Source organism: Kwoniella mangroviensis (genome assembly GCF_000507465.2).
Source record: "Kwoniella mangroviensis CBS 8507 chromosome 1 map unlocalized Ctg01, whole genome shotgun sequence".
NCBI lineage: Eukaryota > Fungi > Basidiomycota > Tremellomycetes > Tremellales > Cryptococcaceae > Kwoniella > Kwoniella mangrovensis.
Window position 1 is genome coordinate 13,219,269 of NW_027062533.1, and position 20,689 is coordinate 13,239,957.

The 20,689-nt window shown below is 42.3% G+C and overlaps 9 protein-coding genes across 9 annotated transcripts; 4 read left to right on the top strand and 5 right to left on the bottom strand.

Annotated features, from left to right (window-relative positions):
• Window positions 1–1,676: 1,676 nt before the first annotated feature.
• I203_104994 (uncharacterized protein) lies at window positions 1,677–2,943 on the bottom strand (the record flags this gene model as incomplete). The annotated part of the gene is made up of 6 exons (XM_019143425.1): window positions 1,677–1,754; window positions 1,829–1,889; window positions 1,995–2,333; window positions 2,407–2,467; window positions 2,520–2,544; window positions 2,776–2,943. 6 exons carry the CDS (start codon window positions 2,941–2,943, stop codon window positions 1,677–1,679), a joined length of 732 nt encoding a protein of 243 aa, XP_019006474.1.
• Window positions 2,944–3,508: 565 nt separating this feature from the next.
• I203_104995 (T-complex protein 1 subunit delta) lies at window positions 3,509–5,828 on the top strand (the record flags this gene model as incomplete). Its single annotated transcript, XM_019143424.1, has 10 exons — window positions 3,509–3,568; window positions 3,632–3,677; window positions 3,746–3,798; window positions 3,859–3,948; window positions 4,000–4,108; window positions 4,175–4,317; window positions 4,385–4,642; window positions 4,720–5,195; window positions 5,314–5,548; window positions 5,631–5,828. 10 exons carry the CDS (start codon window positions 3,509–3,511, stop codon window positions 5,826–5,828), a joined length of 1,668 nt encoding a protein of 555 aa, XP_019006473.1.
• Window positions 5,829–6,041: 213 nt separating this feature from the next.
• I203_104996 (uncharacterized protein) lies at window positions 6,042–7,577 on the bottom strand (the record flags this gene model as incomplete). Its single annotated transcript, XM_065517663.1, has 5 exons — window positions 6,042–6,144; window positions 6,293–6,687; window positions 6,786–7,003; window positions 7,120–7,251; window positions 7,349–7,577. The coding sequence occupies 5 exons, from the start codon at window positions 7,575–7,577 to the stop codon at window positions 6,042–6,044; spliced, it is 1,077 nt and encodes a 358-aa protein (XP_065374481.1).
• Window positions 7,578–8,579: 1,002 nt separating this feature from the next.
• I203_104997 (uncharacterized protein) lies at window positions 8,580–10,130 on the bottom strand (the record flags this gene model as incomplete). The annotated part of the gene is made up of 7 exons (XM_019143422.1): window positions 8,580–8,594; window positions 8,673–8,805; window positions 9,023–9,069; window positions 9,164–9,194; window positions 9,381–9,413; window positions 9,524–9,540; window positions 9,645–10,130. The coding sequence occupies 7 exons, from the start codon at window positions 10,128–10,130 to the stop codon at window positions 8,580–8,582; spliced, it is 762 nt and encodes a 253-aa protein (XP_019006471.1).
• A 1,558-nt stretch (window positions 10,131–11,688) lies between these two features.
• I203_104998 (uncharacterized protein) lies at window positions 11,689–14,174 on the top strand (the record flags this gene model as incomplete). The annotated part of the gene is made up of 5 exons (XM_019143421.1): window positions 11,689–11,960; window positions 12,018–12,070; window positions 12,184–12,562; window positions 12,711–12,903; window positions 12,966–14,174. The coding sequence occupies 5 exons, from the start codon at window positions 11,689–11,691 to the stop codon at window positions 14,172–14,174; spliced, it is 2,106 nt and encodes a 701-aa protein (XP_019006470.1).
• A 450-nt stretch (window positions 14,175–14,624) lies between these two features.
• I203_104999 (uncharacterized protein) lies at window positions 14,625–15,743 on the top strand (the record flags this gene model as incomplete). The annotated part of the gene is made up of 3 exons (XM_019143420.1): window positions 14,625–14,831; window positions 14,932–15,183; window positions 15,315–15,743. The coding sequence occupies 3 exons, from the start codon at window positions 14,625–14,627 to the stop codon at window positions 15,741–15,743; spliced, it is 888 nt and encodes a 295-aa protein (XP_019006469.1).
• Window positions 15,744–16,176: 433 nt separating this feature from the next.
• On the bottom strand, window positions 16,177–17,556 carry I203_105000 (DNA repair protein; the record flags this gene model as incomplete). The annotated part of the gene is made up of 6 exons (XM_019143419.1): window positions 16,177–16,339; window positions 16,412–16,644; window positions 16,738–16,821; window positions 16,900–16,970; window positions 17,055–17,211; window positions 17,284–17,556. The coding sequence occupies 6 exons, from the start codon at window positions 17,554–17,556 to the stop codon at window positions 16,177–16,179; spliced, it is 981 nt and encodes a 326-aa protein (XP_019006468.1).
• A 383-nt stretch (window positions 17,557–17,939) lies between these two features.
• On the top strand, window positions 17,940–19,356 carry I203_105001 (uncharacterized protein; the record flags this gene model as incomplete). Its single annotated transcript, XM_065517664.1, has 8 exons — window positions 17,940–17,946; window positions 18,014–18,045; window positions 18,112–18,145; window positions 18,231–18,293; window positions 18,381–18,517; window positions 18,685–18,819; window positions 18,900–19,074; window positions 19,166–19,356. 8 exons carry the CDS (start codon window positions 17,940–17,942, stop codon window positions 19,354–19,356), a joined length of 774 nt encoding a protein of 257 aa, XP_065374482.1.
• A 177-nt stretch (window positions 19,357–19,533) lies between these two features.
• I203_105002 (uncharacterized protein) lies at window positions 19,534–20,339 on the bottom strand (the record flags this gene model as incomplete). Its single annotated transcript, XM_019143417.1, has 4 exons — window positions 19,534–19,641; window positions 19,745–19,925; window positions 20,022–20,079; window positions 20,156–20,339. 4 exons carry the CDS (start codon window positions 20,337–20,339, stop codon window positions 19,534–19,536), a joined length of 531 nt encoding a protein of 176 aa, XP_019006466.1.
• Window positions 20,340–20,689: the final 350 nt, after the last annotated feature.

Sequence of the window (20,689 nt, forward strand, 5' to 3'; positions counted from 1 at the left end):
TCTGTTCTGCTTATTGGTGAGATCTAATTATATATGAACGACAAGGGCGTGATTCTCTTCTCGTTGATCTTGATCCTGATCCTGGTCGTTCTACACAGCTTCCTCCATATGAGACCATTCATCAATCGATCAATGTCGTGCCCTATTCCCTTGAGGTATCTCTGTGGGCAAGGAAAAGTTGAGGGTTTTTTTTTGGTTTATCTGGAAGTGTATTTGGTAGAGAAGCACAAAGGGACCGAATAGATCTATCACTTCTTCGCCATGTACTGCGGTCGACTTGACGTCTCGATCCGAAGGAACTAAAGGACCAGTATATGAAAGATAGGTAGATTTATTTTCAAAGTCTGTGAAAATCCAATTTCTAGATTCCTTTGGTGATGATTATGTGAAAGTTAAGGACCATGAGCTATGTTATCGATGATAGGTAATGATGTTTGATCGATGAGTAACTTGTTTTCTACCGGAACCGAATTACAATAACAACAACCATGACAATGCTATACCGTTATTTGTTTGCTAAACGACAGATCTGATCGACCTTGTAACTACCAGAGATCAGATGTCTTGAACAGCAAAGGTGACTCGAAGTTGATTGATCAATAGACAATAGATCTGGGAAAGACGTAGACGAAAGAAAGGGAAACGGGAAGAATATCGGGATTGATGGGTCGGTTTATCAGACTATGATATTGAGGGAGTTCGACCTATTTATATCATGCGTCAATGTATATTTATAGCATCAATATCGTCTCGTACTGAGAATGGTAGTCAGATTTTCGTTGCTCGGTCCATAGTACGCAGTGTTACTCGGTCTCGTCGAGATGCATACCATGGTGACTGTGAGATCTATTCCGAGGAAACAGGATAAGAACGAGGTTAGTGTATGTGGTTCGTTGCTTTAGATCAGGTTGAATGGAGTTGGACGATGAACAATGCTCAGAACTCCGACTTTGAAAGGATGTCTGTTGATGGAGGCGATGCTGAGCTTGGCTCGGTTTTGGTTCTTGATCGTGGGAAGTAAGGGAACAAGATGTGCATCCCATGAGAATCATACCTGACCGAAGCAACGTTGGGAAAGCCGAGCGAAGCGAACAAGAAGCAGAGAGAGAGGATATGCGAGTCGATGAACAATCGGATGACACTGTCTGATCAAAATGATCCTAACATGAACATGTAAAGCGAACGAACAATTGAACGTCCGATCAAAGCTCACAAGCTCAGATTTGATCCCGTCTCTAACCGTCAACACGTAGTTGACAGACAAACATGATGTTTCATTCGCATTTGGCATGCGTACCAACTTATATGTGGACTCTGAAAAGAAATAGAAAGGCGAAACAGGCTCCCAAATGGTCGTAGCGTATAAAAAGTAGGAAGAGAGAGCATACGAGAAAAAAAGGGAAACAGAAGTGAAGTCGACAGGTAAAATCAGATGTCAAATGATTAAGCCAAGGGGATACATCGAAGCTGCATTCTGTCGTTTGAGAAGGGGGTATCGCGCCCTGGGGATGGACACATATGTCACAAAATGGCGATGGATCTTGGTCGGGAGCAAGTTGACTGATTGGTGAAGGAGGTGCGACCACAGAATATTCAAGTAATGATCGGTATATCGGGGAGGGAAGATGAATGTTTAAGATGATTTCCACCTATGTACGAGTGAGAAGTATATCCCGTCAGTGTTGATAAGAAGTTAGATGATGAGGCAATAGAAACAAAACGTACTTGAGGTGTTTTTCGTAGAATTTCAATACCTGATCGGTCCGCCAAACATCAGCTGATGTGCTGAAGCTCGCGAATGAGTCCAAAATCAAGACATCAGGCTTACCTTCTGTGGGCATCTTTTATAAGCCAAATCGGTAGGCACAGCGACCTTCTCACCGCCGACCCTAGAGAAAATCGATCATGGTCAGCCAACATGGCTCAGCTCACTTGATGTGAATAATCACCTGAAGGAAAAATCGTTTAAACGAGGGAAGGATAGATCCACTTACATAGTAAGGTAAATGACCAATTCATCTTTACTACTCCTCTCAATTGTATCCACGCTAGTCACCGTGTCTTCCCAATCAGGTACATCCTCGTATTTCGCCGTCGAATCCACATGACTAATCTCAAATTCTGGTAATTCTTCATCGTCTTCGTCGGCTTTCTGCGATTTACGTCTACTGAAACCATTGGTCGGTTGTGCCGATTTGATTTTCTGAGATGCAGGTACAGGTGTTGATGATCCGCCAACAGACGATCTTCCTCTTTTCTTGGTTTCTTGAGGTGGTACTGCGTTTTTAGGCCGACCGGCCCAGTATCGAGAGACAACATCACTCGCATGGGACCTGTGTTAGTTCCGACATGGATTTAGCATGACACTCGATATACCAACAAGTCTGACGAGGATTAATCGCTCACACGTGCTCCTCTGGCTCCCATGTATTGTGTTCTGGTCCATATCCCTTCCATGAGACGAGATCTGCGGGGAGAAAGTCAGCTACGGTCGTTGTTCAACAAGAAGCTGAACTCACATTCGTATTTTCCAGCTTGCTTACCCTATGTGAAGATATATCAACATCATAGGTGAGTCGACCAACAGTGGGAGATGCCAAATTATCGCAGGGATTATTTGAACGGGAACAATATCAAAGGGGAACAAATGCCAACGGGTCATCATGGCAGGAATCAAGTAAATGAAGAATCATGAGACAGGGGAACAATCATTTGATCAGCTATGCCCTCTTCAGCCAGAACAGATATTCTCATATGGTATGATGTAAAACTCACCTTCTTCTGCCTATGGTCCACAATAGCTTCCACCTCATATTCACCTTCCTCTTCACCCTCTTCCTCTTCGTCCTCCTCCTCTACACCATCTACAGCAGGTTCCTCAATTTCCATAGGTTCAGGTTCGATTTCCTTCTCGGCAGATCTTGATTTCCTAGCTGCTGACATCGTGTTCACCTCTTCGTCCTTGGTAATTGCATCTATCTGAGTAGGATATTCCTGCGATTCCTCGACGGCTGATCCTGATCGTGAACCTGGGGAAGTGAACGGTAATAACCTAGACAAGGTTGACAGCAATCCACCTGAATTTGTATTTGAGTCCTTGGGAGGTGGAGTTGATCTTCCACCGGGTGAGCGTGAGTGTGAGTGTGACGGCACCTTGGCTGTGTTTGATAGCCTGTTGTGCAGGCTGTGAGGGGTCTGTTTTCACTGTGGTGATTGAGATGTCCGCTCGAATGATGCACTGATGTAGGAGTGTGTGTACGAGTAATGTTGGGTGTGACTACTAGGTACCACGATGACGTGAATATTTCCCATCCCGATTTATCGTAATTTATCCCATCTCATCCTACGCGCTTTGGTAATCCATCATCTCATTACAAGAGACACGAACCGAACATCATAGATCAGTCAATCTAATTCAACTTTTTGGATCAGGTATTCGACTTTCCATAGACTTCTCACTCTTCATCTCACCACATCAACCCTCAAAAGAAGCAGGAATCAGACCAAAATGGCCGCCGCAACCGCTTCTGCCCCCGTGGGCATCTCTGACAGCTCCTTCACCGATAAAGTGGGTGATCTACCACTATTCCCCTCTTATGACCAAGACTGACTTGTAGTGGGCATGTTGTAGGGAAAACCAACCGAAGTTCGACTGTCGAACATGAACGCTGCCAAAGGTGAGTGCGATACAGAGGAATGGAGCGGTTTGAATATTGACAGCTCACGCTTATCACTCCTTGCTTAGCCGTTGCTGATGCCGTTCGAACGAGTTTGGGTCCAAAAGGAATGGATAAGATGGTGAGCTATAGGTCATTCTATCTATTTGACCCACATCAACACTGATCTTGCGTACTGTAGATCCAAACCTCGACTGGCGAAGTGGTCATCACTAATGACGGAGCTACTATTTTGAAGCATATGGCCGTGTTACATCCTGCCGCTAGAATGGTATGTCAACTGCTCATAGCATGAGAAGTCCAAGCTGATTCTTCGATATAGCTGGTTGAACTATCACAAGCTCAAGATATAGAAGCTGGAGATGGAACTACTAGTGTGGTTGTACTTGCCGGTAGTCTGCTCTCTGCCGCTGAAAAGCTTCTCAACCAAGGTAAGTAAACCGAGTTTGCTCTCTGAGACTGAGAAAAAGGTCAATCTGATGCGTTTGGTTGTCCAGGTATTCACCCCACTACCGTTGCTCAATCGTTCCAAAAAGCAGCTTCAAAAGCTGTAGAGTTCTTAGACGAAATGAGTATCCCAGTAGATCTCAATGATAGGGAAAGTTTGTTAAAAGCTGCTAGAACGAGTTTGAACTCCAAGGTAAATTTGCATGCTGCCTCGGTGCCCTATCGTGCGGTCCAGCTAAGCTCATACATATATTTGACAGATCGTCTCCCAATACTCTTCCACCCTTGCTCCTATCGCCGTCTCAGCCGTCACTAGACTTGTCTCATCTTCATCCCACAATGTGGATTTGAGGGATATCAGGATAGTAAAGAAAGTTGGAGGTACGATTGAAGATACGGAATTAGTAGAAGGATTGGCATTGAACCAAATTGCTATGAGCAATGCTGGTGGACCAACAAGGATGGAGAAAGCTAAGATCGGTTTGATCCAATTCCAACTCTCGAGTCCTAAACCCGATGTAAGTAAAATCCAAACCGTGTATTTTGCTATTTTACGCAAACTGACAAAATGCGAACTTATTTTTTGGGATGATAGATGGACAATCAAATTGTTGTCAACGATTATAGACAAATGGACAAGATCCTCAAGGAAGAACGACAATATCTTCTCAATTTATGTAAACGAATCAAGAAAACAGGATGTAATGTTCTCCTAATTCAAAAATCAATCTTAAGAGATGCCGTAACGGATTTATCATTGCATTTCTTAGCCAAATTGAAAATTTTAGTTATAAAAGATATCGAAAGGGATGAAATTGATTTCATAGCGAAATCAACTGGTTCAAAACCCGTTGCGGATATCGAGGCCTTCACAGAGGATAAATTGGGTTATGCGGAATTAGTTGAAGAGACCAGTCAAGCTGGTGCAAAGGTCGTTAAAGTTACGGGAGTGAAGAACCCCGGACAAACCGTTAGTGTCGTATGTACAGGTGCGAACGACTTGGTATTGGAAGAATCGGAAAGGTCGTTACATGATGCTTTGTGTGTGGTCAGATGTTTGGTAAAGAAGAGGTGAGTGTTACCCATCCATCAATATCTTGTTCTACTTTTCGCTCAAACCCACCCACCAATTCAAAAATGTACAGACCATCAGACAATTGACTGTCCCTTTGGGCGTTTCATCTCGCAGAGCTTTGATCGCAGGTGGTGGTGCCCCTGAAATCAACGTATCAAGACTTCTGACCGAATACGCTCACACTTTAAAAGGAAAGGAAGCATACTGTTTCCAAGCTTTCGCCGAAGCACTCGAAATCATACCTACCACTTTAGCTGAAAACGCAGGTTTGAACCCTATTGCCATCGTGACCGAATTGAGGAACAAACATGCTCTGGGAGATAAGAATGCTGGTATAAATGTGAAGAAGGTGAGTTTGATTATACAAAACCATCATCAGTAAATTGTATAGTATAGCATAGTATAGTATACTGATATTGCCATGTACATAGGGTATAATCTCGAATATCCTTGAGGAGAACGTAGTACAGCCATTACTCGTTTCGACAAGTGCGTTGGAGTTGGCCACGGAGACAGTAGCGTTGATCTTGAGGATCGATGATATTCAAGTGAGCTATCTCAAGATTGTCTGGCGATTAGACCTACAAGCTGACATTTTGTTCTCATTGAACAGTTCACACGATAGGTAGACGGAAGGAGGTATATTAACAATGCATTGATCATACTACTTTGTGCATACATATACATTCTTACGTTATCAAGTGGACTAAACACTTTTGGCAGCGACCGACAAAGGAGATTGCTAATTTGGGATTTCGATCAGTATAGCTAACTAACATCAATGATCCATTCGATTGTGAATCGGTCATCAGCAAGCTGATGACTTGTACTGATATCCACATTCAACAAACTCGATTTTTGACTTGATACCCATCAAAGTAATTCGCCAATTGGTCAATCGCACATTTACATATCTCGATTTGAGCTTCGACGGTACTTCCTCCACTGATCAGTAAGTATCGTCAGTATCAGTAAAAGATTAATTTACTTGTCAGTCCAGATAGGTTAACCAATATCATTCGACCATCTAGACGAATCTGACATTTCCCAAAACCAACGAATGACCAATGGGGAAAAAAACACGTCCACTCACATATGAGGGGTAGCAATGAAATTATCCAATTCATCCAACCGATTCATACATTTTCTAATGACCGGCTCGACCTGAAAAACATCACTTGCAGCAGAAGCTATCCAACCTTCTCTCAAGGCATTGTACAAATCACTTTCATTTACTACATACCCTCTTGACATGTTGATTAGGATTGCGGATGATTTCATCAATCGGAGTTGTCGCTCGGTGATTAGGTCCTTTGTCGTCAGGGTGAGGGGACAGTGGATGGTTAGAATATCAATTTCAGGTAAGAGAGTTTCAAGATTTGAGTGACGGGTGTGGGGTAATGCCCCTTGGCATGATGGGTCGGAAGAGTTCCACTTGTTAGAAGGCGAGGTGGGTGAATAGATATGAAGAGGACATTCAAAAGCGTGCTGAGTATAGTGTAAAATGACACAATGAATCGTAAGTTTGATAATAATACAGCATCAGCATCAAAATCGATATAATGTAATTATAACTTATAACTTACATGAAATAACTCTCCTGTCTTCCTAGCTGTATTACCCATCCCTATCATACCTACTTTCTTACCCCTCAACTCATTCCCCAAATTATCAATCGCCAATACTTTTTCACCCTCTGCAAGGCTCTTAATTCGATTATTGAGTTGTGTCACTTTTCGAAGGAGACATAGGGTCAGGGTCAAAGTGAGTTCTGAGACTGAAGTTGAATTTATACCTGGACAATCTGGAGAATTCATCGCAACGATCAATAATCCATTCAACAAGAAATTATGTAAGACTTTCCATGTATTTATCAATGATGAATAAACTTAACAAGAAGAGACAATTTAGATGACTTACTGAAAACTGATATTTTATTGTTACGACAAAAAGCAATATCAACTGAATCGTATCCTACTCCTACCACGCTAATCCCTTTGAGGTTTTTACACTTTTCAAGAAAAGATTTAGGTAAGGGATTAGCTCGGTTGACTAAAGCGTGAATGATAATAACATTTAGCATGAATCCATGTATTGGAATTAAAATAACTTATTTAACATTGTCATTGTAAGTTTCTTGTTGACTCACCAATTCCATCTGCCACTTTCAATATATCATTATCCTTCTCGATATCACACACCTCTCCCCTATGATCATTCATGTTAACGATAACCCTCCCGAACTTGCTCTTTGCATACTCCAGTGCAATGGGATGTACGGGATTAGGGAAGTATACTGTAGCTTTTGATGATGAGAGGAGATTAGATTCAGGTGGCGGAGTAGGTAAAATTGAATCTGAAGTTGGAAAGGGGTTCATCTCAATTTGTTTTTTGCTTTATTTATGATGTTGCGTTGAAAAAGTACCTTGTATGTCACAATGAATCAAAAAGTAACCATTGATGAATTGTTAATCTTCAGAATCAAACAATTTTCAGATATAACGTACTTTATATATACCCATCATACTGCGCAAACGGTGCAGAATGCACATTACGACTCAATTCACCATTACTCGTTACTCGTTCAATATCACTATCAACTATCAATGATAAGCCTTTATCCCTTATCTATCTTGATAAGCTAGTCAAAACAGCCCATGATCTATTCCAAGTCAGACTCAGATTCATAAAGAACCTTTTTACAATCTTTTCATCCCATCTTCAACGACTTGCTTACTAAAATACAGTCAGTACTACAGTACCACTGTAGATGCCGAGAATCACTTATCAGTCTGAGGGCACGACCCTTTGATCTTGACGAGTACTAGTACGATATGAAAAAGTGATTTTGTCTACTGAAACTCGGCAAAACCTTTGGAATATAGCAAAGAAATCTGACTACTTTCTAACAGGTAATCGCGAATTTATTATAGTACGCACGAAGGATCCTCAAAGAGACTTGGTAGCCTTATCAAGAGTGTTCAACTTTCGTGATCACTCGACACAGTATGGTGGCTGCGAAATTGATACTAATGGTTATTGCCCAGAATGACTATGAGACTGACGACGATATCGGAAGCAAGTAGATCGAGATACCGTACAAGTTGCATGTTCACCGAGAGCCTAAATTCCAAATTCTTCTCCTTTCATACTTCGTATCAAGAAAATAAAAATGAGTCACAGAGGAAATGTGAATATATTACTGAAATTTTTCACGAGTATTACAAATACTCCTTATCTCTTTGGTTTTTCATTTTTCTGATCCATAACTTAGAGCAAGATGATTGTGCACAGAATATGGTATGTAATGGTAGTTCTCTGAAAATGTTTACTTCGACTATCGAGATGATGATTTGTAGGATGAGATGTCGAGGATCCGTTTAAGCGTACCAGCCCTAGATAAATCAAATTTTAGTATCTATCTAACTCAGGACAAGATGATACGATACGATATGTATAAACAGAGAACCCACGTTATAAGGCATTCCTCTACCGTATAGCATGACTTGACTTCCTGGGATGTTATTGATTCCCATTCCGCCGCCCATCATACCGATTCCCATACCGTAAGCGTCTGGAGCCGATTGTCGATAAGCATGTTCATTCCTGTGTGTGTACGCCATGAACGAAGGCCAAAATAGAACAAGAACAAGACACGAGATTGGACCACGTTTGGCGATAGGGGATTGTGTTTCAGTGTTTGTGAAGTTGAAGTGTGTATTGATTTGATGATTGAGCAAGTATCATTGGGTTTCGTTAGCATTCTTGACTCTTCATATCAATTTCTCTTGAAAGGATTACTTGAAAGAAAATTGATATTCACCGATGAGCATCTGGGAAATCGTCGACGAAATTTGCAGCTGGAGGCGCCTGTATATGTGTGAATATCAGGAAAAATGGGTTAGTGTGTTGGCGGAAGAAGAGTGGAATCCCGAATGAGTAAAAAGGAGAGAGAGAGACATACACCATATTGTCCCAATAAAGGGTCTACCATCCTGTGAGAATACCGACATGTCAGCTCGATTCACGGGGACGATGCGTATATTCTAATCTCACCCTGGATATCCACTGCTCACATTTCACATAGAAAGGGTATGATCAGATATGCTTCTTTCATATTATGTTGTATGCCATCCGGGAATGATGTATCTTCGATAGGTAGAACACTCTTCATCACTCACCCATATCCGCCGTATCCACCATACATACTGTACCTGGAGCATCAGAAATTCATCGCAGAGATATTATGAAAAGGAGTCGGTCGTGAACGATAAAGAGAGGATATCCATAGATGAATGGGATGTATGAGGACTGAGGTACTTACCCTCCGTATCTTGGCATCTATCAGGAAACGTATTTATCAGCTCCTTCATTGTAATATGTACCAAAATGGAGGGAGGTGAAGACTATGGACTATGGCGGAAAACGAATGATCGCCCACTTACACCGTATCCCATCATGCCCATTCCAGAACCCATCCCGTACCCCATGCCCATCCCCATAGGACCCATACCTGACATACCTGGATACATACCCATACCCATACCCATTCCACCACCTCCATATCCCATCATCATAGGATTACCGTAGAATGCCTGTTCACCATGGGAAGAAGGTGGTTTAGAACTTGGATTTGGATTTTCCAATTTCCATTTCGTCGAATATAATTTAATTTTCGACGGTGGTTTAGGTAATTTATCATCATCCCCAATATCAGGTGATGAATAATAATCATTCCAATATTTGGTATGATCAAATTTGTTCATATCGTTCACAGGATTGTGGTGTAGGTGTAGTATGAGTGAATGGTTGAGTGGTTTTGTATGTCCGAGAGGTGGTGGTGAGATTGGTCGTTTGATACGTTGTCGGTTGTTTACCGTCGGGTGTTCAGAAGAAGGGAGAAAACGTACGTTAGCTTTCGATTCTTTCATCTTTGACTTGACTATATATAGGAAGCGAGGTGATAGATGATCAAAGCAGAATAGAAATGGGAAATAGGAGATTATGAAAATAGGAACGTTAATTGGGTTATAGCACTGACCATTGTTATTGAGATGAATGTGAATTGTGAATCAAGAATTTATCGAGTTGTCAAGTTGTCAAAGTTGTCGATGACGATATGTGAGAGATTAGTTGTGATGAGATGAAACGATGATTCAAGTAGTCGATGTCGTAGTGAAGTTATATACCTTATAGCAGGTAGTGAAAGATACTCGAGTACAGTATGTAATGGGTTAAATTGAATTAGTGCTGATTTGCCGCTCGGTTCAATTTCTACCCTGCAGTGCCCCGTCCACAAGCACGTTTCGAAGCGATAAGTTTCCTGCGATGCGGGATAGATTGATTACCAAGTGATGTGTCTTGACCCCTGTGTGTTCGATGACGACGTGGATTATCGCTACGAATTAATGTAATTCCAATTGCTGGCCGAACTACCGAATGACGGTGTAGTGCGTTCTATTTGGCCCTTTCGAGGTGAGCAAAATTGCGCTTGGTATTCAGAGTTGGAGGTCTCGAAGTGATTTTGGGAGAGACTGCTGAGATGACTGATAGATGATATGTTCTTGGTACATGTGTGCGTGAGAATACACAATCAATCTGATCGATCTTCATTCATATATCCCACGACATCTTGGGGGTTGACAGACTGACCAGATGTTGAAGTCTTCTATTGTCAGTTTTTTACGAGGGTAGAACAAAAAGGTGGATTCATTATCAGTGATCACACAATAACAGATCATCCTTGTTATTCATCTCTTTGTATGTAAACCCCCTCAAACGAAGAACGAGGATGCTTCTCAAGAGGACAAAAGAAGACAAAAAACAGAGGTGCAGAATGTATACCTTTGTCCATCCGGTAAGGACGGATGATCCGATGGTGGTTGATGGTGTTCATTTTTGATGGTAGCTGTGTTACAGGATACACAAAAAAGGGTTCCTTTGTGACGTTTAGGCGAATTTCAACTCTGCAGTTGATCTTTCACCCTGGTATTGTTGGACAATCCACCTGGAGTATGACAATAAAACGCTCAGATATGTTACTGACAATTGTCGTCTTTGTTGCCATGACGGTTTACCTCTCACAAAGGCTGGATGAGCGATCCAGAGGGGTAACGATACCTGCATTCCGAAGTATTTGAACAGGAACCAAACATTAAGAGCGACAGCCAGCATAGCGCCACAGTAGGATAACCCCGATAATAAGCATGTTTACGTATTGTTATTGTTCTACTCTCCATTTAAGCCAAGAGCGGCGAAGTACGAATCGAGTACACAGCCTCCACTTGCTGCTAGCTAAGGATTAAACATGATAGATGATGTGAATCATGACATGCACAAGGTGACAACTCAACAGAGAGTGGACTATGACTACGCTTATATCCAATCTTTGTCACTATCTCATCATCATCACAATCACATCGGTGAATTTTTCCTCGCCACCCGAATCATTCGTCTTATATCTTCGCTCAGTCCGAGAGACAAGATACGATGACGTTACGAAACACATCTGGCAAATTCTCTTTATCCAACTTCGGACGTAAAGTCTCTGGGGCTGTCGAACCCAACTCACCGACACGTACATCGAACCATAACCAGCATGCTAGTGGATACACAGATGATGAGTCGCCCTCTAGAGAGACTCACGGTGGTAGTGGGAATGGAGCAGGGTTTGATGGGCTAGGCAAAAAGTTGAAAGGAACGTTGGCGCATCAGAGTATATTACCTGGTTTAGGTAACAAGGATATGAGAGCTTTACAAGAGTGAGTCGCATCTGGTATCCCCCCAGTGACAGAGTGCTGATAGGAGTGAGTTGATAGTATAATAACGACCGAGAAAGGTGTCATGCAAATGGCCGAGAAGTTAGCTGTTGGTGAGTCTAGCCAGACGTATACTCTTCAGACTGCTCCTCAGCTATAGAGCAGTCGAGGATTGTCACGTAGTCTGGTCGGGATAGCTAATTGTGTTTTGTATGATTCCATCCAGAAACACAACGGGCATCAACTGCATTACCACCCTATGGTGTACAAGAAGGACCCGATCTTCAAGATATCTTAACCCAATCATCCAATTTATTAGGGCAACTTACGACCGCTCTCAATATATTTGCCAGCCATCAATCAAATATGCGAAGCTGCCTGAAAAGGATCAGAGAAAGAGAAGAACAGTTGATGGACCTGAGATCAAGAAGGAGAAATACAGGATCGAAAGCTGATCAAGCGGAGAGGAAATTAGCTAAAATGGGTCCAGAGAATAAACAACTACCTCAACAAACTGAATTGTTAGAAAAGTTGAGATTGGATATGAGGAATATGGATCAGGATATTGTTACGGAGGAGACCAAGATTGGAGATTTCAAGAGACAGTGAGTAGACCATCCCTCGTATAACGAACAACCTCTTTATAGGATCTCTCGGACATAATCGCCTATCCAAGTCACCTTCATATTTCGTCTCTCTATCTCTCCGCCTCATCGTTTTACCTGTCGCTGATTGTTTGTTCGATGCCATCAGGGTAATCAAAGAGGCTCTTTCACTCAAGTTTGGAGGTCTGGAAGAACTCGGTGAGAAAATGTGTATCATCGGTGAATTAGGTAAATTGCTGTTGGAAGAAGTACCACTGGAAGAGACTCCTGTCGGATATGGAAGAGCACCTTATACAGGATACGAGAAGACTGAAAATGCTGTCAACGAAGCGACTCGATGTGTGAGTAATTCCCTCCCAATAATCTTACTCAGATTCAGATCATAGCTGACGCATGATTACAGCTTTCAACTGTTCAGTTCCATGCTGCTAACAGCGCGCCTAAACCACCTGGATTACCTGATCCACCTTTCGGTCAAGCATTACGTCCACCTTCCTTGCCTAGAGAACGAGAGGAACCCAATGTCGCTGCTGCTGAAGAATTCGCAAATTATCCCGGAAACGTCGCTTCGCCTGACCACAAAGGCAAAGGACGGGAATTCTCGTTAGATACGGCTGATCCTTATGGTGGAATCTCTGCCAACCCTTACGATCCAGCTCATACCACTCACGCACCTCAATCTCACATCTATAGTGAATTCGGTGGACATAGAAGAGAAACTGGCGAAGTCATGTTCAACCATGATGACCATCACCCTGATCCGGCACCACAACTGCCTCCTATTGGTCTTGGCGGACCATCAGGATCCGCTCAACCTCATACGCCTATAGAAGATACTCAACCGGAGCACGGGTACGAGTATGAGCAACAAAAAGCGATGGACGCCGACGAGGCTTGGAAGAAATTGGAAAGGGAAGAACAAGCTTGGAAGGAAGCTGCCGAGAAAGAAGAGTTGGAACAAGAACAACATGACACGTCCGGTGTAGGATTACCGAACCCTTATTCGAGTGAAGAAAAGGGACCTGAAGGAACGTTGAAAAGCCCCTGGGAACCATTGAACGTGAAAAGAGGAAATACGCCTGAGCCTTATCCTCCTGCTTCCCAAGCACCAGCACCAGCACCAGCTGCAACTGCGGCACCAGGTTTAGGTCAACCCCTCAATATTCCGCCACCACCCGTTATCACCAACAACGAGGTTGTCAAGTCACCTACGACGTTGGATATCCCACCATTACCTCGACCATCATTCACTCCCGCTGGTAGCGAGTTCTATACCCCAGCAGAAGTTCTTGACCGAGACCCCTTGGCTTCTCCATCACTCCCATCAGCGAATGGAAGTGTCGGTGGGAAGATCTCCGCAGCAGCGTTCAGGAAGGGAACTAAGCCTCGTGGAAGTTTGGAACCGGATGATGAGAGTGATTCCACGTCGAAAATGATTAGAAGATTACCTGTCCCACCTACAAACGCTGCCAGTATCGCTTTGCCTGCTAGTCCCGCGCCCGGGAAGGAGAACCCTTATGATACAGGTAGATTCGACGATGCCGGTCAAATTCAAGGCAGAACACCTCATAGTCCCCCTCCGGGATATCAACCTGAAGATAGTCTGAGGTGAGGGCAGTGAGCCAAGGGCAAATTAGTGTCATACCCATGTATATATCGATTGGAGCTGTATATTCGATTCATTCCGTGCCATAATTCTATCTTCTCTCTCAATGATGCATGTTATATACCCTCGGTGACTCATTGCGAGTACTGTACTAAATACACTACGGTGAGATGTGATATTATTGATCCCGTGTGTTTGGATATATGTGCCACGTCATACCAGTAGTTGCCCTTCCACGACGCGTTGAGAGATTAGATGACATGAGAATCAATGACATGGTGGGATGATGGTCAATGCTCATATATCAAATACAAGATTCGTACATACATACCTCTTTGTTCCCCGTGTACTGAAGCTTCTCACCAGTCATTCCATCAATCAGATCAAGCATGTCTTCATAGGTCATCTACTCATACTCGCAAGAACGACGAACCCAGTACCGTATCTCAATCTATCATGGCTCCTCGCAAATCCGTTAACAATGGCGGTAAGAACGCCGAGCTCGCACCTGCTTTAGAACCCACGATCAACTCGAGTATAGAAAAGGAAAAGGAAGATGTATCAGTTATATCGACATTAGCTACTGATCCATTACCAACCATCAAAGTGAATAATGCGAATCTGGGTGAGGTCAAAGCTGCTCTAGACGAGATAGTGAAAAAGGTATGTACAGGTATTTCCCACTTGCTCACAACCGATTACAGATCACTATATGTAGAGCTCGTTTCATTTACTGATCTATCGCTGTTATGATATGATGTAGCACCTCCAAAATCAATCCTTCACTCCATCCCTTCTCCATCCTACCGTCCACTTATCCCTCGGTTACTCATCTGTCATCCTCGCCTTATCAAGTGTATTATACTCTCTCAAGGTAGATTTCGAAGATTCAAAACCCATCTTATGGATCGCCGTAGTGGGATATACGATCTTACAAGTTGTATTGTGGGCTTGGAAGAAATGGATAGAAAAGGGTGAGGTATTTAAAGGGAAAAGAAGAAGGATGGTTAAAAGGGTAAGTAAGAGTTTTAATTCTGACATTTTTTTTTTTTTCACGATTGACTTAACCTATCCTTGTCTATACTGTGATATCTTCAGTATTATAGTTGAAATCAGTTAATTGACATTTGTGTGTTTTTTATATAGATCGAAACGGATCATATTCAAATTCTTTCATCAACATCACTCGATTCACCTTCCCAACCTCAATTAACAATATCACCACATACTAGACCTTCCTCACCTAGTTCCGTACCTACTTCTCCTAATCCCTCTACATCTCCATCAACCATCCCTAATTTACCTACCACGACTCTTTCTTCTTCCACTAACGGATCTGAAACGGTGGTCGGACCAAGTTATAATCTTCAATTAACGTTATCAATAACGAGTAATAACGGTAAATCCCTAATTCATAAATCAAGGTTGATAGTGGGTAAATTGATTGGTGAATTGATTGATGAAGATGGTGGAATTGAGAAAAACGAATTTGAAAGATGGTTGAATACGGTATTGGATGATTTGGGTGCTGGAGCTGATGGTGAAGATGAATTCGAGGGTAATAAGGAGGAATGATCTTATCATCGGTACTGGGTACTTCAAACTGGAATGAATTATCTTCCAACAACGTCAAAGGTCTTCGACGACCAAATGTTATATGTAAATTACACTAATGACTATCCTCAGTCTTCTCTCAATTTCACAGTCAAAGTTTCATATACGTTATACTGCGTTTGATGGTTTGCTTGACTAGCTAGCGATTTGCTTTTGTTTGCGTAAGCAGTTTTTGGATACGATACATAAATGTGATTATGCATCTTCATGATATTATTTCGAACATTTGATTTGATAATACATATACAACTGGACCGAGATTATAATTGAGTAATGATACAAAGATATCTAGATTTGTATTTCCTTCCCATCATCCGAGGGTGAACTATCATGTATACCACAAAACCCGATTGGATCCTGTGTTATCATAGACTCTGAAAGCACTACGAGTACACTACAAAACCTCTATCTCCTGTTCAGCTCCACAGCCAAAACATCTCTGTAAAACCTTTCTATCACCAGATTCATCCACCATCTCATCGGCATCTTCAAATTGATGTATATGTTCGGATTCCTGTTTACGCTGATACAAGTTGTTTCGAGTACGTTTACGTAGACTACAGAACGTTGATATATCAGTCAAAACAGATGATGATCACATGATTGTAGTCGATATTAAATATACTCACTCTCTCAAACCCTGTTCGAACTTCTCTTCCCTCTTCCTCTTTTTAAATTCCTCACGTCTTTTCCACTCATTATCCAGTCCTTCTGGACCACCCCATTTATCCCACGCGACTTTTTCAACCTGTATACGGAGGAATAACATCATATTGCTATATGTCGATGCGTGGGGGTTTGGTCGGAGTAAGTGGGGAAGAAGATCTTCGTCTTTTAACTCTGGATCCGTTAAGAGGTAATCCTACATCACATGAGAGTTAACACTTCATTGAGCTTCCATCGGGCAAGAAGAACAGGTGTATTGTATATGAAGTGAGATGGGATGAGAACATACCTCTTTACACTCCGTCTTGGTTAAAAGGGAATACTTCTCAGGATATTTCTTTTCACAATTTTTACAAACGGTCACATCGAATACCTAAATCAGAGTCATATATTATTATCAGTTCTCGTCTCAAGATCTTCTCAGTGAATGAGTTAAAAACATAGAACGTACCTTCAGGAATTGATGGTTGATTTCTAGGGTATTACACTCAACACATCTAGGTGATTTATCAATGATGATTGCTAATCCACCCCATCCAAAAGAAATCGGTTCATTCGGTAAGTATACTAAATCAAGTTCTGTAAAGTACCCATAAAAAAACTTACCAGGTTCTTCACCTTCTCTTATCATCCTCTTCTCCCTTTCTTTCTCCCTCGCCAATTCCACAATACTCTTTATCCTATCTCCCTCTTTATCTTCCTCAGTCAAGAAACCTCCTCTGGAATTATGTAATTTACTTAAATCGTACTCGAAATATTTTCCCTATGACACAAAACACATTCTGTATCGGTGAGACTTCCTCCCCATTCCTACAGACAAAACAAATTTACTCACTAATCCTGGATCTCTCCTTAACGGCGCCTGCGCCTCATCCTTGGACTGCTGTTGCTGCTGGACCATATTCCTCGCTGTTGATGGTACGTTACCCGCCTTATGGACATATGGATGGCCCCCTGACCCATCATTATCCCTCGTCGAAGGTCCAGCCGTAGCATTGGTAGTCGAGGTGAGCTTGTTCTTCGCTTTGAGCCTGTTGAGAGCTGCCAGACGTGCTTGTGAGGGAGTGAGGGTTGGTGGGGTTGGTGTGGAGGTAGATGGGGTAGACATGGTGTGGGAATCTGTCGATCAAATAAATGAGTTGATTATAGGAATGTACTGTCCTAGTAATTTATACTTTTGTGATGTGTAGTATTGTTATTGATGAGACATGTAGTTAGAGAATAGGGAATTTCTCGATACTCTTCATAGTAAAGTGACTTAAGTGGATTGACATGACGTTGGGTGGCAAATAAATAGAACAGCAGGGGGATCAAATCGGAACATCTCATGATCAACACGTGGTTTCCCACATGGCAAATTGGGATTTGACGCAAAGTCAAAGCTCAATGTGGATGAAAGATAGATGGAATCCACAATATATATGCAAAACCGAGACGAGTACAAGAGGGACAACATTATTGGCTACAAGAAACACAGGGAGAATTGTCAGCATGTCAGGTGAGTCTGTGTAAAGGCAACCATGATTTGGTTGGGTGCTTATGATCAATGTTCGATATTTTGTTAGACTATAAAGCGATTTTGGAAGAAGAGTTCGAAGTATGTGTTAATACCTTACAGACTTTAGTGATCACATACACTGATTCGCAGCCACGATATACTTAGGTGTTAGAATCTATATTTCCAGATGAGCTAGAAAGTGAGTCATACTTTTAACTTGCGCTATATATCTTCATTTTACAAAATGCTAAACTGTCATTTGTTACGTTCGTTACTTCGGACAGAGTTATCAGATACATCTGTATCAATCCGCATAGAACCTGAAGAACAGTCCATCTCCAATCCCAGTAAGCTGATCTATTCTATGGATCTAGACTCAAGCCGCTGGCTGACACTGACTGGTTTCTTACATTGGTCGATTGAAAATACTATAGTCGCGTTGCAGTTGATCATAGAATACCCCGAGACGTACCCTGATGTGATACCGATAATATCCCTAGAGGAGATAGATGATGAAGATGGCTTGAGGGAAGGTGAAGAAGATGTGGTATTGGATAATCTGAAAGAAGTGGTGAGTTATGTTGAACCGATCCCATTCCTTCTCCATTCTTCTTCTGGTTCCATCTCCCATCAACATCTCGTTCTTCCTGACCTTCACATCCGCATATATGGAGAGAAAAGGGCAGATCGATTGTGAATTGGCAACAATGCTTATGCCGATGATTTGAATTCTTACAGGCCGAAGAGTCAATAGGCATGGCCATGACATTCACGATAGCCTCTGCAGCTAAGGAAGCTTTGGCGTTGTTGATAGTGGATCGAGCGAGGAAGGAAAAGGAAGAAGATGATAGGAAGACGAGGGAGTATGAAGAGGTAGGTAGATCCCTTCTGCAGAAGGTCAACCTTCTTTCGTTTCTTTTTTGGCTGATTTGAGTTTCGGTTGAATGGTATAGGCCGAGGCGGCACGTACACGAGGTACACCGTTGACAAAGGAATTATTCGATAAATGGCGTAAATCATTTACAGCTGAGATTAAAGCTAAACGAGAGAAAGAGGAAGACGATAGAGTGAGAGCTTTGAATCCTAAAGAAAGGGAAGAGTGGAGGAAAAGAAAAGAGAGACCGACTGGTAAGTTGATATGACATCTCAGCTCACCGCCTCCCAACCGAGCCAACACACGAAAGATGTGGATCAAGGTTGATATGTGGTCTGTGTATAGGTCGACAGCTATTCGAATCGTCCACTACACTCGCCACATCCGACGAAGGGTTGTACGAAGAAGGAGTGGAAGAGGTGGATATGCGTAAATACACTAGAGAGCAGAGAGAGGCAGAGAGAAGGAAAGAGGAAGAAGATGAGGAAAGAAGGAGGAGGGGGTTGGTCGGTGATGGAGATAGTGATAATGAATAGAATGGATCTCCGTCTTATCTTATAATGTGGGAGAATGTACAATATGATACATGCTCATGTATACGACCAGCATCAATCAAGATATACAAGATGTATATATTGTATGATCCTATGATCCCGTAGTCTCCAATTCAGAGGACAATACAACATACTTGTCGCACCATATTGGTAAGACTTTCACAGTTTAGCTTGAATCGACTTGTTCTCCTTTTCTGGTTGAGGTTCTTTCCACATTTTCAGATGTGTTCCCGTAGCGTACACTTTTCCGCTTTTGAGATTTTTTATCTATATGTCAATCAGAAACCCCACTATCAGAAACATATACTCCCTTAATAAAGGACGAAACGATGAAGTAGTAAGGCAATCGAAGTGTTCAACTTCCACTCACATCACATCGCAGATTGGCCAATTTGACTGAACATTTTATGATCTCCACTTCGATTAACAGCTCAGTGTTCAGGGGTGCAGCGTTCAAGCATTGTAATTCCATCGTTAGAGTCACTCCAGCGAAATCTGGCAGACCCCAGAATGTGGGTGTATGAATAGCTATGATCGTTGCTGATGTCATCCTAAAACCGAGAACAATGTTGATTAGCTCTCCTCGAACAGGATTGAAAGGTTTCTTGAAAATGATCAATATATATACACTTTGGTATTATACTTACGTATCGACTATCCACGAGTACATCGCTCCATGCATGTTCCCACTCAGATTCGACATATCTGCATCCCACCATATATCAATAAATATATGAGTTTAGAACCGATGCATATCCATGCTATGGAGAGTAACGCTCACCCTCTGTCACTTTCCCTATGAAGCTCATCCTGAACCCATCCACCTTCCTCCATCCCCTCTCATCTTCCTTGGGTACTTCGTCAATCTCATATATAGTGAAATGTTTCGATAGATGATTACCATAGCCTGCTGAACCGATTATCCGCTGAAAAAACTCTTGATCTTCTGCAGTCGGTTTTGGCATTGCTGATGTTACGCCGTGCACTGTAAAGCTTGAGCTACCCTCTATTGGATTGATCTCTCTACTGATCTTCGTTGCTCCCTCAGTAGCTCGAGAGTATCATAACTTTGTCAACTGAATTCAGAACCTCCCAATGGATGTTGCTATTTGCTCTTCGGAAGATGCAGAGCCGGAATAACCGGAGTGGTTGATCCCCTTTTTTGGTATTACGTAATGACCAGGCAGTCAGACGCGTGTTACGTGCCTGATCAGTGCACTCGTAACAGTGCTACCACCGATTGAATTGGGATGATCAAGTGTATGGAAATCTCAACATTTGATATGTCACCCCTACGCATCATCAGCATCATCAC